General features: G+C 36.8%; 1 protein-coding gene across 2 annotated transcripts in view; it reads left to right on the top strand.

The window, feature by feature from the left end:
- Positions 1-16,227, top strand: part of WDHD1 (WD repeat and HMG-box DNA binding protein 1) — a 53,538-nt gene that overhangs the window by 142 nt on the left and 37,169 nt on the right. For both annotated transcript variants that reach the window (XM_005211844.5, NM_001192766.1), the window contains exons 2-7: positions 177-269; positions 8,069-8,180; positions 12,870-13,021; positions 14,301-14,412; positions 14,576-14,626; positions 15,653-15,748. In XM_005211844.5, the coding sequence (XP_005211901.1) occupies positions 193-269; positions 8,069-8,180; positions 12,870-13,021; positions 14,301-14,412; positions 14,576-14,626; positions 15,653-15,748 (600 nt within the window). In that variant the 5' untranslated portion in view covers positions 177-192. The remainder of the gene's footprint in view (positions 1-176; positions 270-8,068; positions 8,181-12,869; positions 13,022-14,300; positions 14,413-14,575; positions 14,627-15,652; positions 15,749-16,227) is intronic.

Below are 16,227 nucleotides of genomic sequence, written 5' to 3'. Positions count from 1 at the left end.
GTTCTCTTCCTGCCTATGTCGGACGGACCCTTCGCTATATCCTATTTGCGCCCCTCGGGTGGGGGTAAGGGGCTGCCGAGGGCGTGTCCCGCAGAAGACTGACCTCCCTTCTTTACGATCAGCCCCCGGCTTTCTTGTCCTTTAAAATAATACTAACTTTTATAAAACATTTTCAGATAAGTAAAGGAAAAAATGCCTGCCACACAGAAGCCCATGAGATACGGACACACAGAGGGACACACAGATGTCTGTTTTGATGATTCTGGGAGGTAAGGTACTTTGAGAACCAAAAACGAGGTTTCAGGTGTGAATATTCGTTATTATTCTTTGTCATGTAACTAGTGCTGCGTAAAATGGCTCATCCACATAGAAATAAGGTTGAAATGCAAAATGGCACATGTGTCGTCCATAGATTTACTGTTTCATTCAGCCCAGCATGGTTTTAGTATATCAAGAAAGCTAAGGAGTGTGAAATCTTACTTCCAGAGGAATTGGAAAGATACGAGCTTTCCCCCACATTCCCCTTTATGCATCTCACATTATTAGTTATTTTGCCAGAATGCTAGCTGCCTGATTGTCAAATTTAGTGTTTAATTCAAACTTTTTGGAGGGCCTTTTGTGATACTCTTTGCTTTTTAAAACTGTTTGAAACTTTTTGATAGGCTTCCCCCGCCCCAACGTATTTCCTCTGCTTGATTCCTAATTTGTGATATTTTGTCAGGATTATTCTAGTCCCTTGGAGGGGTATAATCCTAATTAACAGTCTACACTCGGAATAGGAAAGAGTTTTACTTGAGCCAAACTAAAGACTATAGCCCAGGAGACGCAGATTAAAGAAGCACTTGAATTGTGTTCTGTTGAACTACAAAATGAAGGAGACTTATAACAGCACAAATTGCAAAATTGCATGAGTAGTTTGTCAGAATTATGATTGGTGTGGGCAAGAAGTAAGGGTGCTTGTTAAGTAAGGATTAGTTGGAGTCCAGTATGATTGTATAGTTATAAGGTTGCAGTTGGCAGCTGCTAGCAGATACTGTTTTGAGAACAGCTGGTGATATCCTTGAATCTGATACAGTTCAGAAAATTCAAATTCTCAGCAATTCAGGAATGTATTTGAAACCATATCCACAATGGCCACCCAGCTCTAATTTGAATGCCTGAGTTACAATTAGTCCATTTTAATTTTTCAACATATTCTTTTTTTAGTCGGTTAAAGCAGGTGTACAGTGTATATTTGACAGGCCATAAGGCAGGTTGGCAGTGGCACCCCACTCCAGTACTCTTGCCTGGAAAATCCCGTGGACGGAGGAGCCTGGTAGGCGGCAGTCCATGGGGTCACTAAGAGTCGGACACTGAGCGACTTCACTTTCACTTTTCACTTTCATGCATTGGAGAAGGAAATGGCAACCCACTCCAGTGTTCTTGCCTGGAGAATCCCAGGGACGGGGGAGCCTGGTGGGCTGCCGTCTATGGGGTCACACAGAGTCGGACATGACTGAAGTGACTTAGCAGCAAGGCAGGTTGATATAAGTAGTATGGAGTTTAAGTTAAATCATGTATAAGCCACAGTGTTTTCCCCATATCTCACTGTGTGAATATCTCTCACATCTTCCCTTTTAGCTTTCTGAATTCCTATGCAGCACTGTCCAGTTGTGTGGCTTCTGCTGTCATTCCTGTATTGGTTGATTCACTGAGAAAATATTGCATGTCTACTCCACTGGGTGCTAGAGATAAAATAGTGCAAACAAAGCACAGTCTTTTCCCTCATTGACCTTAAAGTCTTTGTAGATTGACAGAAACAGAATACAAATTAATTGCAAAAAATACATTTAGAATTACAGTTAGAGTTATTAAGTGATATGTGCAGTAATAAGCATATAGGAGGGGAAAGTTGGCCTAGTTTCAGAAGGGAGGGATCTCTGAGGAAGTACTTCTTGAGATGAGATCTGAAGACTGAGTAGGCATTAAGAAGGATAAAGAGATGGATGATGGTGGCAGTGGGGTGGTGATATTGGCATTCCAGGGAGAGGGAACACTGAAAAGTTCCAGTGGGGTTAATTCCACAGCGTTTTTGAAAGTCAAAGTGAAAGTTGCTCAGTCGCATCTGACTCTTTGTGACCCCATGGACTATACAGTCCATGGAATTCTCCAGGCCAGAATACTGGAGTGGGTAGCCTTTCCCTTCTCCAGGGCATCTTCCTAACCCAGGGATCGAACCCAGGTCTCCCGCATTGCAGGCAAATTCTTTATCAGCTGAGCCACAAGGGAAGCCCAAGAATGCTAGAGTGGGTAGCCTTTCCCTTCTCCAGCAGATCTTCCCACCTAGGAATTGAACCTGGTCTCCTGCATTGCAGGCGGATTCAACTGAGCTATCGGGGAAGCCCACTACGTTTTTCTTAAAGGAGTGAAAGAAAGCTAGCCATGCTAAAGTGTTGCAGAGATTGATGAGAGTTGAATTTGTGAGGGTATTGAGTAGGCATCCGGTTCAAGGCCTTCTGGGCTTTTTATTAAGGAATCTAATTTTTATCCTAAAAGCAGTAGGAAGGTATTAAATATTTGAAGCAAAGAAATGTGATCTGTCTCATTTTTGAAAAGATACATACAGGATGAAATGGAAAAGGAGCAGAAGTGGATACAGAGAGACTGTTAGGAGATATCTGTATTAGTTCCATTGAGTGTGATGGAAGCTTGGACTAGAGTAGACATGGGTATAGAGAAAAGAGAATGCATTCAGGAGATATTTAAAAGGTAAAATCATCAGACTGGATCAAATACTAAGGATGAAGGAGAGGGAAGTGTTTGGGATAAACTGCGTTTCTGGATGTTTGGGGAAGTAATTGGCTATTCAGAAATAACGCAAAACATATTTGAAACGGAGGTTGTGAAGTGGAGAGTGTGAGTTTGCATTTGAACCTAATTAGTGTAAGATTTCTTTGAGAAATCCAGCTGGAGATTTAGTACTTCCCTCAGTTGTGTCCAACTCTTTGCGACCCCATGGACTGTAACCTGCCAGGCTTCTCTATCCTGGAATTTTTCCAGGCAAGAATACTGGAGTGGGTTGCAGTTTCATTTTTCAGGGGATCTTCCCGACCCAGGGATCAAGTCTGTGTCTTCTGCATCTCCTGCATTGACAGGTGGATCCTTAACCCCATTGCCACCTGGCAGTTAGATAAATGGGTCTAAAGCTCTGAGAAGAAACCTGAGGTTGAGATAGAAATCTGCATCTTTAGGTGATAGCTCTTGGAATTCAGAATTGTGGTCCTGACTGGAAATCTCAGTGTGGGGATTGTCAATACGTAAATGATATTTAACGCTATAAACTTGGATGAGATCACCTTGGAAAGGAGTCGGTTTTTTTTTTAATTATGAGACTATGATAATACATTTACAGCAGACTTGGAAAATACAGAACAAAATAACATAGTTCCTCTATGTATTAGTTATTTTTTTAAGTAGATAAATTAAGATTTTAGTTGGATTTTCAATATCAAACTCTCAAAAAATAATAGGATGAATAGACAGAAAAGTAGAAGTATATAGTAGACCTGAAAAGCACTTTGAACCAATTCAACATAAGTTAAGATTTATACTATTTTCACACAACAGCAGGATACAAATTCTATTCAAATTCACATAGACTGTAAACTGGAGACACAGGAACATATCCAGGGACATAAAACAAGGTACAAAAATTACATGGTCTGAAGTTTTCAAATCGTATGGAGTCTGTTCTCATCACTGTGGGATTATGTTAGAAGTCATATCAAAAGATATTTGAAAATAACCCGCATATTTTCGAGTGCAATGTGGCATTTACCAAGAAAGACCTTTGACTTAAGCCATTGAAAGCCTCAATAAAGTTAAAAGACTGAAAAAAACACAAGAGGGTGATTACAGAGAAGAAAGCATTTAAATGAGAAGTTAATATCAAAAATACTTAAAAAACCCCGTGTATTTGGAAATTGTCCACTTTTAAATGATGGGTGTATCTAAGAGGCCATAATAAGGAAAATTAGAAAATATTTATAATAGTACAAATGAAAAGAGAATTTATCAGAATTTGTTGCACGTAGCTGAAGCTGTTCAACGCAACTAAATACAATGTAGAATCTTGAATAAGGCATGAAAACAAATAATGGACACTAGCATAAAATTTTGTGAAATTTGAACAAAATTTGTGCTTTATAATACTATGTCACATGTTATTTATTTATTTTTTTTACAACATAGTATGTCTTTATATTCTCAGAATTGGATTAGAAGTTTCAAGCCTCATTCAGAATTTTTTTTTAAATCACTGAGATAATAAGCTTTATAGACTTTTTCCACTAATACTAGATGCTAGAGTAAATGGAACTATATCAAAGTTTTGAGTGAATATAAATTAGAAATCTAGCATTCTATACATACTTAGTCAAACAAGTGGAATCAAAATGTCATAAATTTTTAGACAAAAATTCATAAGTTTTCTAATATATATATTATACATACTACATATATATATAGGTATACAAATACTACATTTGATAAAGGTTTGAGAAAGAACAACAACCAAAAAAAGAGAAATTAGAAATCATAAATGAAATGGGAGTACTGAATATGAATTAGAAAAAGTAAAGGATGGAGGTCCCGGCTGGAAATCTCAATGTGGGAGTTGACAATATGTAAATGATATTTAATGCTGTGAACTTGGATGGAATCATCTAGGGAGGGAGTGAATGTATTTTTTTTTAAGAGATTGTAGGTCTAAGCCCTGGGCACTCCAGAATATTAGGATAGGAAGAAGGAGAAGGAGGTGTAGCCAAAGAGATAAGAAGGGATTGCAAGAAAAGTAGAAAATCAAGAGACAAGAATGGTATCAGTAAGCCAAATAAATATTTTAAGGAGGAGGAAATACACTATGGCAAATTCTGCTGGTGGGTCAATTTGAGAGTATTTTCATTTGTTTTGTTTTTTAATGGAGTGGTAAGAATAAAAGCTTTGTTACAATGATTTAGGAGAATAGAAAAGGATTGGAGTTTATGAGGATGATACTTAAAGAATAAGAGTAGTGGAATAGGAATGTGAAGTCAGGAAAGGTGATCTTTTAAGGTGAGAAAGATTACAGCATATGTTTCAGTGGAGAGGACCCAAAAGAGGGTTAAGCCAATATTAGAATAAAAAGAAGGAGACTGGCTATGGTCTTTGAGTGGAAGAGAGGCACTATGGTAGAGTAAAAAGCAGTAGGGATTGGCCAGAGATAGGAGCACGGTCAGTTTTATAAATAGAGGAAAGGAGCACCTAGAATGAATGTGGAGAACATGTGGATAATTTCTGTAGACTGTTTCTGTTTTCTGAGTGAAATAGGAAAGTCATTAGTTGAGAATGGATAGGAGGTAGAGGTTTGAAGAAAGAGGAGTAGATATGAGATAGATGGTTAGTAGAGAAGGTAAGTTGAATGAACTAGGGAAATGTAATTGGATTACAGGGCAGCACTAAAGGCCTAATTCAAATTAATAGTTACGAATTTAGATTGGGATGAAATAATCTAGTTCTGTGTTTCCTTCAGTTCTATTTAGTTCTGTAAGTGCAAATTTATTAATAGGCAGTGAGTTGGATGTTTAACCAGGGTTGGGGTTTTTTTTGGGTAGACAAAGTGAAAGCCAAAGGATTTATTTGAGTGTAACACAAAGAATTCATTTTAGTGACAATGTGAATCTGAACTAGATTAGGAGGTATGTGAGAATTTGAAGGAATGAGAAACAGTGGAAAGGTACTTTCATTAGGTTGTAGATAGACTTGTGATAGAATTTAAAAATTGTTGGAGTTAGGATATTAAGGGTATAAGGTGAAACAATAAGTGATTAAGATGCTTGAAACAGATTATGAACCAATTGCAGTGTTGATAAAGACAAAATTTGAGTCTGACATGGGATAGAGGACAAGATCAAGTATCAGGAGGTTTCATCTACATGGATATTGAAAATACAGAATTGCAGTAGGAATAGTGTTAGAGAATAATAAGGAGCCTTCTGCTAAAAATCGTTAGGGAACAAGGGATTTCTCTTGAAGAATTTGTAGCTGGTCTGATGACAGTTTCAGGCTTTTTTTTTTCCCTAAGAGTAGGGTGTGGCGATAGAATGGACGGGGTAATAACGTGGGGTCCCAGAGGGATGGATATAGAAAAGAAGTCAGCCACCACTTAAGAGGGCTGAAGAGGAAGCAGTGTTCTCAGAGGAATGTTCAGAAAAAAGCTGATTTTGCTGGTGCCTGACCATGACTCTCATGAGGCCCACTGGAAGGGTTAGGAAGGGGTGGTTAGATTAGGGAAAGAGCATTGCTGTGGGAGAGAGGATAAAGGTGTGATAGAATTAGTCCTTTGCTTAAAAACTTATTGTGGATTTCTTCATTTATCATCTAACCTAGGACACCTTTGAGAATGGGAAGAAGGGTTTCAAAATAAAGTACAGTTTTTTTTAATTAATTAGTGATTGGCAAATTGTTCTTTTTAATAGATCTGTAACATACTACTATTCAAAAACTTTCAAGACAATTTTTTTGTAAAAAAGTTGGTGACAAAACATTAAAAATTTTTTTATCAGTTAACACCTGTTGTCTTTGAAAAGAGGTGTTATGTTATATCAAGAAAGGGTTGGAGAGGGAGAGATGGATTATCAGTGGTTGTCTTGCAGATTTACCTAAATGTTGAGGTGAGAACTCTGTTCACGGCACTTGTTACACCACAAACAAGATCATGGCAGAAACTGAAAGGGAAAAGAAGTCTGTCAAATTCACCAATTTTGATACAACTAGTACTAATGTGTTTTAAAGTGAAAAATTAGGACATATTTTAATGCAACTAATACTAATATATTTTAAAGCAAAAAAATAGGATAAACGCCAAATCAGCTGGGTGCATAAATCAAGAATGTCCAGGGCAAACTGGGACTTATAGTCCTCTTATTTATTTCTTATAGAACCAAATCCAGACTCCTTACTCTGGTGTTAAAGTCAATCTGCTTTTTTCCCCCTCAGTTTCCTGGCATGCCTGCTCCATGTAAACTCCCCTGTGCTTTACTAATTTCTTATTTTGATTAATGTAGTATTGTCTGTTTGAAACTGTCCTTTTTACCAATCTCAGCATATCCAGTCCTACCTGTCCTTTTCTTATGAACCCTTCTGACTTTCCAAGTGGAAATTAATTTTTTTCTTCTGAACATCCATAGTTTTGTTTTTATTTTTGGCTGTGCTGGGTCTTCATTGCTGTGTGGGCTTTTCTCCGGTTGTTACAAGTAGGAGCTACTCTAGTTGTGGTGCACAGGCTTCTCATTGTGGAGCCCTCTTGTTGAGGAGCATGGGCTTCAGTATGCTCAGTATGAACTCAGTAGAGTGGCACTCCTGGGCTCTGGAGCACAGGCTCAGTAGTTGTAGTGCATGGGCTTAGTTGCTCTGCTGCATGTGGGTTCCTCCTAGATCAGGGATCAAACCTGTGTCTCCTGCATTGGTAGGTGGCTTCTTTACCACTGAGCCACCAGGGAAGCCTCCATCCATAGTTTTTTATATGACTACTCTTTGCCATTTACCATTTTATTTTTGTATTTTATTTACTGTTGTGTCTAGAGAGGACATAACAAATGAATAACAGCACTCAGAAAATAAGATTTGAGAGATGACAGATAGCCACTTGAATAATCAGCTTTGGATAATTGAGCTTTTGCATTCATCCATTTATTCATTCAACATTTATCAAAGCTTCTGTCATAGACTGCTTTGTGCTGTAGGCACAATGGTAAGCAAAGTAGACCTGGTCCCTGTCCCTGTTGTTACAGAGATTACATGTTTCACTTTTCTTACATTATTGCAGATATCTAAATAATTTTATGCCAAGGATAAACTGTAGAGAACATAAACTTACATTTATTTTATAGAATGAGAAGTTAACCGTCCTTGTTATCGAGGTTAATGTATATAAAATAAGGAAACATTGGCTGTTACTTTGATTTAATTAAAAAAGAGATAAAGTAACATTCCAAAAAAATTAATAAACCTAAAACTGGGTGACTTTTTAATGAGTGTGTTTCCTTCACAGCTGTATTGTAACTTGTGGAAGTGATGGTGATGTGAGGATTTGGGAAGATTTGGATGATGATGACCCTAAGTCCATTAATGTTGGAGAAAAAGCATATTCATGTGCTTTAAAGGTATTAAAAACAATTACAGCAATTGATATGAAATGACACTGCCATGTGATGTTTGGATGAAAAATATTTTTATAGAAGTTCTGAATGCAGATACATTTTTTATTTCTCTTATGAAATAATATTTTAAAATGTGTAATAATGCCATAATTTGCCTAACATTTTTACAGGTAAAATCTGAGTGGTTTATAAAAGGTGATTAATGGATAGTGACAGTGAGCCAGTTAAAATATAAGCAAGAAATTATACCTTATCTTTAGAGTTTTAAATGTTCCTGTTTTCCTTTGAAAATTAACAATATATTTTCAAAATTTTAGCTCACTAACTTGAGAAATTGTACTGGAAAAAAGGACTGTTTCATTAACTTCAAGATACAGACTTATTTCGTATTTCTAATGTTTTATTTAAAGTAAATATGGGAATGAGATATAGGTTCCTTGGAGAATGGAGCTATGTTTTCAGAAGGACTTTGCAAACTAAGTATCTGAGTTTTTATTTTTAATGAATTTTGAGTTAAGTGTATTGTATTTGGATAGAAAAAAGAATCTTTCTATAGAATTCATATATTTTTCAAACCTAGACTCATTAAGGTAGATGAGATGGTCTTATTTACATATTCTTTTTTAAGTAGTCATATAGGATAGAAAATATCTTCCCAGGAGAAAAATATAAATGACTGTTGTACATTAAATATGAGCTAAATCATAGCAAGGTTATGCCCAAAATCCTTCAAGCTAGGCTTTGACAGTATATGAACCGAGAACTTCCAGATGTGTATAAACTGGGTTTTGAAGAGGCAGAGGAGCCAGAGATCAAATTGCCAACACTTGTTGGATCATGGAGAAAACAAGGGAGTTCAGAAAGGCATCTACTTCTGCTTCATTGACTACACTAATGACTTTGACTGTGTGGATAACAGCAATCTGGAAAATTCCTAAAGAGTTGGGAATACCAGACCACCTTACCTGTCTACTCAGAAACTTGTATGCAAGTCAAGAAGCAACAGTTAGAGCCAGACATGGAACAACTGGTTCGAAATTAGGAAAGGAGTACAAGGCTATATATCGTCACCCTGCTTAAACTTCCATGAAGAGTATATCATGCGAAATGCTGGGTTGGATGAATCCCAAGCTGGAATCAAGATTGCCGGAAGAAATATCAACAGCCTCAGATAAGCAGGATGCAGATCATACAACTTTAATGGCAGAAAGTGAAAAGAAACTAAAGAGCTCTTGATGAGTGTGATAGAGGAGATTGAAAAAACGGGCTTCAAACTCAACACTAAAGAAACTTAAGATCGTGGCATCTGGTCCCATCACTTCATGACAAATGGAAGTGGAAAAAGTGGAAGCAGTGACAAATTTTCTTTTCTTGGGCTCCAAAATCACTGCAATGGTGACTGCAGCCATGAAATTAAAAGATGCTTTTGCTTGTGGAAGGAAAACTATGATAAACCTAAAGAGCATATTCAAAAACAGGCATATAATCAAAGGTCCATAGAGTCAAAGCTATGATTTTTCCAATAGCCATGTACTAATGTGAGAGTTGGACCATAAAGAAGACTGAACACTGAAGAACTGATGCTTTAAAATTATGATCTGCAGAAGACTTGAGGGTCCCTTGGACTATAAAGAGATCAAATCAGTCAATCCTAAAGGAAATCAATCCTGAATAGTGAATGGAAGAACCGATGCTGAAGCTAAAACTCCTATACTTTGGCCACCTGATGCAAAGAGTGGACTCATTGGAAAAGACCCTGATGCTGGGCAAGATTGACAGCAAAAGGAGAGGGGGATGGCAGAGGATGAGATGGTTAGATAGCCTCACGAAGTTGGTGGACATGAATTTGAGCAGTGCAAACTCTGGGAGATAGTGGAGGACAGAGAAGCCTGGTGTGCTGCAATCCATGGGGTCGCAAAGAGTCAGACAGAGCTTAGGGACTGAGCATCAACATCATTCGGCCCACTAGACGTCCCATGTTAAGTGCTAAAATGTTTGGCTTTAGGAATGGAATTTATAGTATAGGGTTGGCCGTGTAGGGTTGGCCTCAGAGTTCATTCTGGTTTTCCATAATGAGACAAAATCAGTCCTGATGTGGTGAAGCCACAGAGTGCAGGCCATGTTCTACCTAGCTCATGGCTCTTGTGGGGAGAGGAATTCCTCATGGAAATAACAGAAATCACTCAAGGCTTGTGGCAAAGAGAGTTTATTGAAAAGGAGCAGAGAGAGTTTCTGACGTAGACATCAGAAGGAGGTAGAGAAAATACCCTTGTCATCAGTTTGAGCAGAGCGTTACATACTTTTAATTAGTCACCAAGAATAAATCAAAAAACTTTTTCAAGGTTGTAAAAGCTCTATTGGACCTTTTTCCCCCCATAACATACTCTTGAGATAACACCAGCACAGGATTAGCTAGGGGGGATGTATTCCTACAACATGTCCTTGGGCTAGATATATTTTCACTGTGTAAGTCTTGAGGGAAAAACAGGTTCTCAGACAAGATATGTGGTTACCATTATAATCATTAACATGGAGTTAAAAAAAGAAGAAAAAAACATACACATGAGCAAGATGTATTGTTTGTGGAGTCTATGTGACTAGATGCTTTAAGGCAAAAGAATGTATAGAATGTTGGTCTTCTCCTCCTCCTTGAGGGTCCTTGGACTCCCTATAAACCCGCCTAAGCTTTAGCTGTCTCAATAACGTAAATAAAAGCCTGAATGAACTTTTTGGTAACCCAATACTTCAATGAAAAGATGTTTCCAAATAGCCATGCAAAGTTGACAGTTTTGCAATGTATTTCATTTAAAGCATAATTGGTTATAAGGAAAATATAATTAGGTGCTTTAATTGAGAACAAAGCAGAAAAAGAGTACCACCCTCAAAATAGTAAAAGTGGGATATATCAATGTATCTGTGAGTAGTTAACTATTGTTAGTAATTGCTTAGTATTTTTTTTTTTTACAGTGTCTTTTTTACATTTTACAGTGTCCTTTTTTTCTCTGGGAAAATCAAAGCTCAGAGGAAGGTCAGATGGCTAGTAAGGAACACAATGGGCCCAAGTCATCCTTTACTGGGGTTCCTTCCTCCCTGTGTACCAAGAAAAAGAATAGTCTTGACCTGATCCAGAACACAGCTCTGATCCTTTGAATGGTTTCTTTTTTTTCTTTCATTTTTACTAGTTGACATTATATACTGGTAGTGAGTTGATTTCCTAATAGATTTGTTTGAAAATGACTTCAAAGCAAGGCCTTTATTCCGGCCTTGCAAGGGAGTTAGTGTAGTTATGTATTTTAACATTTTCACATGAATAGAGGGCTAGTTAAAGTTGTGTTAAAGAACTACCAAGATTCTTTACTGGAGATAACTGAGGATGCTTAGTATTCTACAAAGAAATCTGTCTGCAAAGTAAAGAATAGCCAGGTTGCAGAATTCCTGCCCATGCACATAAATAAATAGTTGGTGTTTTAACAGTTTGGCCAAAGAACACTTTGCACCATCAGTGTTGTGTTGAGTTGGTTATAGTTTTTTGTTAATTCTCTTGTTTTCCCATTTAAATTATTGTTAGCTTATCTTCAACATTATCAGTTTAGTTTATTGTGGGTTTTTAATTATATACAGTAGTTGCAAACAGGCATAAACAGTATTTTTCACCAGTGTTCCAGTAATCGAACTCAGAGGTGTTTATCACAGTTCAAATTTGAATTGGCTGTACTGTTGTTTGAACAGAGGGATACATCTCCCCAAATACTGCTGTATGGTAACTTGCCATTGTATTACCAGGTTCTTTTCCCATTAGAATGGGAGCAGAGGCTGCAGATAAGCTGAGAGGTCCTAAGTATGCAAATATGGCTAAGACCTATTGCTGTAGGATAAAGTAAGTTCATTAACAAACTTGAGTCTTTTGGCAGTTATTATTTAATATAAATTAAAAAATTGACCATATGATATTTTAAATTGTGTGTGGGGTTGGTAGACTATGTGTCGCCCATCAGGACTTAATTCTTCCTGGATAAGTAATAAAAATTAAGGTGGTAGGGCAGATCCTTAACCTTTTATGATTCTTAGCTAAAAGCTCTGCAGAACAACAGTGTCAGCTGATCATATTCAGATCCTAAAATTTTCTATGTATACAGGTGTTTTTATAATACTAAATAAACACTACACTTCCATTACAGGGGATCTGGGTTCAATGCCTGGTTAGGGAACTAAGATCCTGCCTGCTACGTGGCGTGCTTAAAAAAAAGGGAGCAGTGAATTCTGCATTTAGACTTCACCCTATTCCAAAAAGACATCTGATGTTTGTTTTCCGGAAGCAGGGCAGCACTGATAGTGTGTCCATTGTGCTGTTCCCTCATTGAGACTGGCTATGTTTTCTTTCAGAGTCTCTTTTTTTGTGACATTTGGGAATCCATGAAACACTATTTATTTTTCTTGGCAGAAGTACAAGAAAAATCGGAGGCTAAAAGTTGGGCTGATGATGGGGGAATTAAATTTTCTAAAGACAGCAAATAAGTTTTTCTCGCCAATAGCTATTTCAGAAAAGTTGTACATTGAGTGACTATTTTTCTCTTAACATGGATTACATTTGTAAATTTTTTGTTGTTGTTGTTGTTTTTTACAGGATATTTAACTACCGAGGGACTCCCAATTAATTCATTTTTACCAGTGTTTCTTTTATTTTTCTTTTAGAATGGAAAATTGGTCACTGCAGTATCTAACAATACTATTCAAGTGCACACATTTCCTGAAGGAGTTCCGGATGGAATATTGACTCGCTTCACCACAAATGCAAACCATGTGGTCTTTAATGGGGATGGTACAAAAATTGCTGCTGGATCTAGGTAAGGCTCTTTGGTATCAGAAAATGAAATAATACTAGAACAAAATGGCCTCATTCATTGGACTCAGGGTAACATTTTCAGGACTCTGGTCCTTCTTTGTTGTTGTTACTTAATTATTATATTTTAGTCTTTTTTTCTGGTAAAGGTTTTTGATAAACTTGTGCTTCTTTGTGAATTGAGGTATATTGCTTTGTTGACAGCCTACTAAGTAAATATTGGAAAAGACTGAGGAAAGATGATAGTTTGATACAAAATTTAAAAAATTATTTTAGGTAGAACCTACACTGTACAGTTAGGATTTTTGTTTCTCTTGATGCTTATTTGTCATAGGAAGAAAGTGTAATTGGTGAATTGCTGAGTTGGAGTAAAAGGCCTAGTGCCTTTTTTTTTTTTTTTAAAGATTTACTTAATTTTTTGGCTATCATGGGTCTTTGTGGCAGAACATCGGCTTTCTCTGGTTGTGGCAAGCAGGGGCGGCTGTTTGTTGGGATGTGTGTACTTCTCATCGTGGCGGCTTCTTTTGTTGCAGAGCGTGGGCTCTAGGGCGAGTGGGCTTTAGTAGTTCGGTGTGGGTAGTTGTGGCTCGAGGGCTTAATTGCTGCACAGCATTTGAGATCTTTCCAGACCAGGGGTCAGACCAGTGTCCTTTGCATTGCAAGGCAGATTCTTAACCACTGGACCAGGAGAGCAGTGCTGGCATAGTGCCTTTAAAAGTGATTATTACCGTAATTAGATTAGCAAATAATAGAAGCTTAAGATTTAACTAAGGAAGCCACTTCCTAAAAGTATTTGTATTTAACATATAGGAAACCTTGAGTTATGTTTTATAGCATCTTTATAGAGCAGAAGGAGAAGGCAGTGGCAACCCACTCCAGTACTCTTGCCTGGAAAATCCCGTGGACGGAGGAGCCTGATAGGCTGCAGTCCATGGGGTCTCGAAGAGTCGGACACGACTGAGCGACTTCACTTTCATGCACTGGAGAAGGAAATGGCAACCCACTCCAGTGTTCTTGCCTGGAGAATTCCAGGGACGGGAGAGCCTGGTGGGCTGCCGTCTATGGGGTCGCACAGAGTCGGACACGACTGAAGCAACTTAGCAGCAGCAGCAGCATAGAGCAAAACTAAAAGATAAGTTATTAGATATGCATGCCAGATTTCACATGTTGCTACAAAGAAATGATGGCATTTACTCTTGTGTTTTTTGAAATATTTGGGTCATAGCTTTTGAGAGCCTTTTGCATTGATATTTATTGATATACATTACTCTTTTTGTTCTTAGTGACTTTCTAGTCAAAATTGTGGATGTGATGGATTGCAGCCAACAGAAAACATTTCGAGGACATGATGCCCCTGTTTTAAGTCTTTCCTTTGACCCTAAGGACATCTTTCTGGTAATCATTTTTTCTCCTCTTTTTGCATTTTTTGGTGAATATGTTTAAAGCTGTAAGAAAATTAGCATAAAATTTCATGCAATTGATATAAGCCTGTTTGAACCAGTTTCCATATAGTATTATGGCTCTAACTATAGAGAAATCTATTGTTTTATTCCTGCAGGCATCATCTAGTTGTGATGGATCTGTCAAAGTGTGGCAAATTTCAGATCAGGTAAACTCATCAATTTGAATTTAAAACTGTTTGCCTATTTGTTCATATATTGGGTGTTACATAATGTATTATTGGGCCAAATTAGTAATTCTTTTCCTTCATAGTTCATTTCTCTTCAGTAGCATAAAATACTGGTTTTGTGATTGAATTCCACAGTAATCTATTCAAAAATAAATATGTTGAAGACTAATTGATTTTGTACCCAATCACAAAGGAAATTATAGATTTATATTTCATTTTTAGGTTTGGTAAGTCAGTAAGGGAAATTTGATCATTATATATTTACAAACTAATTACCATATTTTGGTCCCTAGATGTTGGGGATTCAAAAATAAGACATGGGCCACACTTGATTTGGAGAATCACACAATTTATTCTAACCCAGCCTGATAGTAGTTTTAAAAGAGGTATGAAGAAAGTGCTTTCTGGATCGGCAGAAGGAACAATTAATTCTTCCTGAGGCAATCAGAGGAGGCTTGGCATTTGTGGGGATGATGTGGCTGATGAGAAAAACATCCCCTACAGATACATTTCAGCTCATAGCCACAGTCCCTTCCCTCATGTTTGAACTATTTAAAAGAATTGATTTTGACAGCTTGACATTTTACAGTAGATCTCTCAAGTTTCTTTTCATAATTACTTTAAGATTTTAATGTACTGGGGGTTTTTGTTTGTGTTTATTCAGTGAGTATATTGTTTGCTTCTTCTACATAGGAAATACTCTTATTGAGTTAATTATTTAAGACTCGTGCACTTTGTAATTCTGAAAAACTTAAAGGAACTTAGGTAAATCGAATACTGTATTATAATTAGGTTAAAGTGAATTAAGTTGCTTTTTTCTGAGTGATATATCAGTTTGAAGAAACCACTTATTAAATGTATTTGGTGCTGCTTATCTTTTGGGGAGAGTTTTCATAAAGGGAAACAAATTTTTATTTTGCATTTTATTTTGCATTTTTATTTATTTAAAATGATTATTTTTCAGTCAGAAGACTTAGATTTTCCTGTTTTTTTTTTTTTAATCAGACATGTCCTATTAGTTGGCCATTGCTACAAAAATGCAATGATGTGGTAAATGCAAAATCAATCTGCAGACTTGCTTGGCAGCCAAAAAGTGGGAAGGTGAGTGACTCTTATTTTTCAACCTTTGTTTTATTTATATGTTTTGGTCCTTGTTGTCTTTGAGTGTAAGAATAGTTTTTTTAATTGTAACTATTTCATTTATTCTATAAATTTTAGAGCTAAAAGCCAATTAATCATTATTAAAAAGTTTTAAGAAACATTTCAACTTTTGTCTTTTTTTCTATTTTTTTTCCCTTTATTTTTCTAAATGAAACTATGTAAACAGTCTTGTTATGTCAACTTTTACTACTAGTGTTTAACATTTTGGGGATACTTGCTGATACAGTTAGACAATGGAAGGATATGAGACATTTGAAAGAAGAGAAGGAGAATGTATACAAGAAAATGCTTGTATCTCAAGAAAATCAACTGAGGGAAAAATATTACAGATATGAAAATTCAGTCAGGTAGTTGGAAGCAAAATTATGAAACCAGTAACAGTCCTGTATACAAACAGCAGCCATTTAGAAAATATGGTG

This window comes from Bos taurus, chromosome 10, assembly GCF_002263795.3.
Source record: "Bos taurus isolate L1 Dominette 01449 registration number 42190680 breed Hereford chromosome 10, ARS-UCD2.0, whole genome shotgun sequence".
In the NCBI taxonomy this organism is placed as follows: Eukaryota; Metazoa; Chordata; class Mammalia; order Artiodactyla; family Bovidae; genus Bos; species Bos taurus.
The sequence above is the reverse complement of the archived record's forward strand: the minus strand, read 5'-3'. Positions and strand labels throughout refer to the sequence as shown.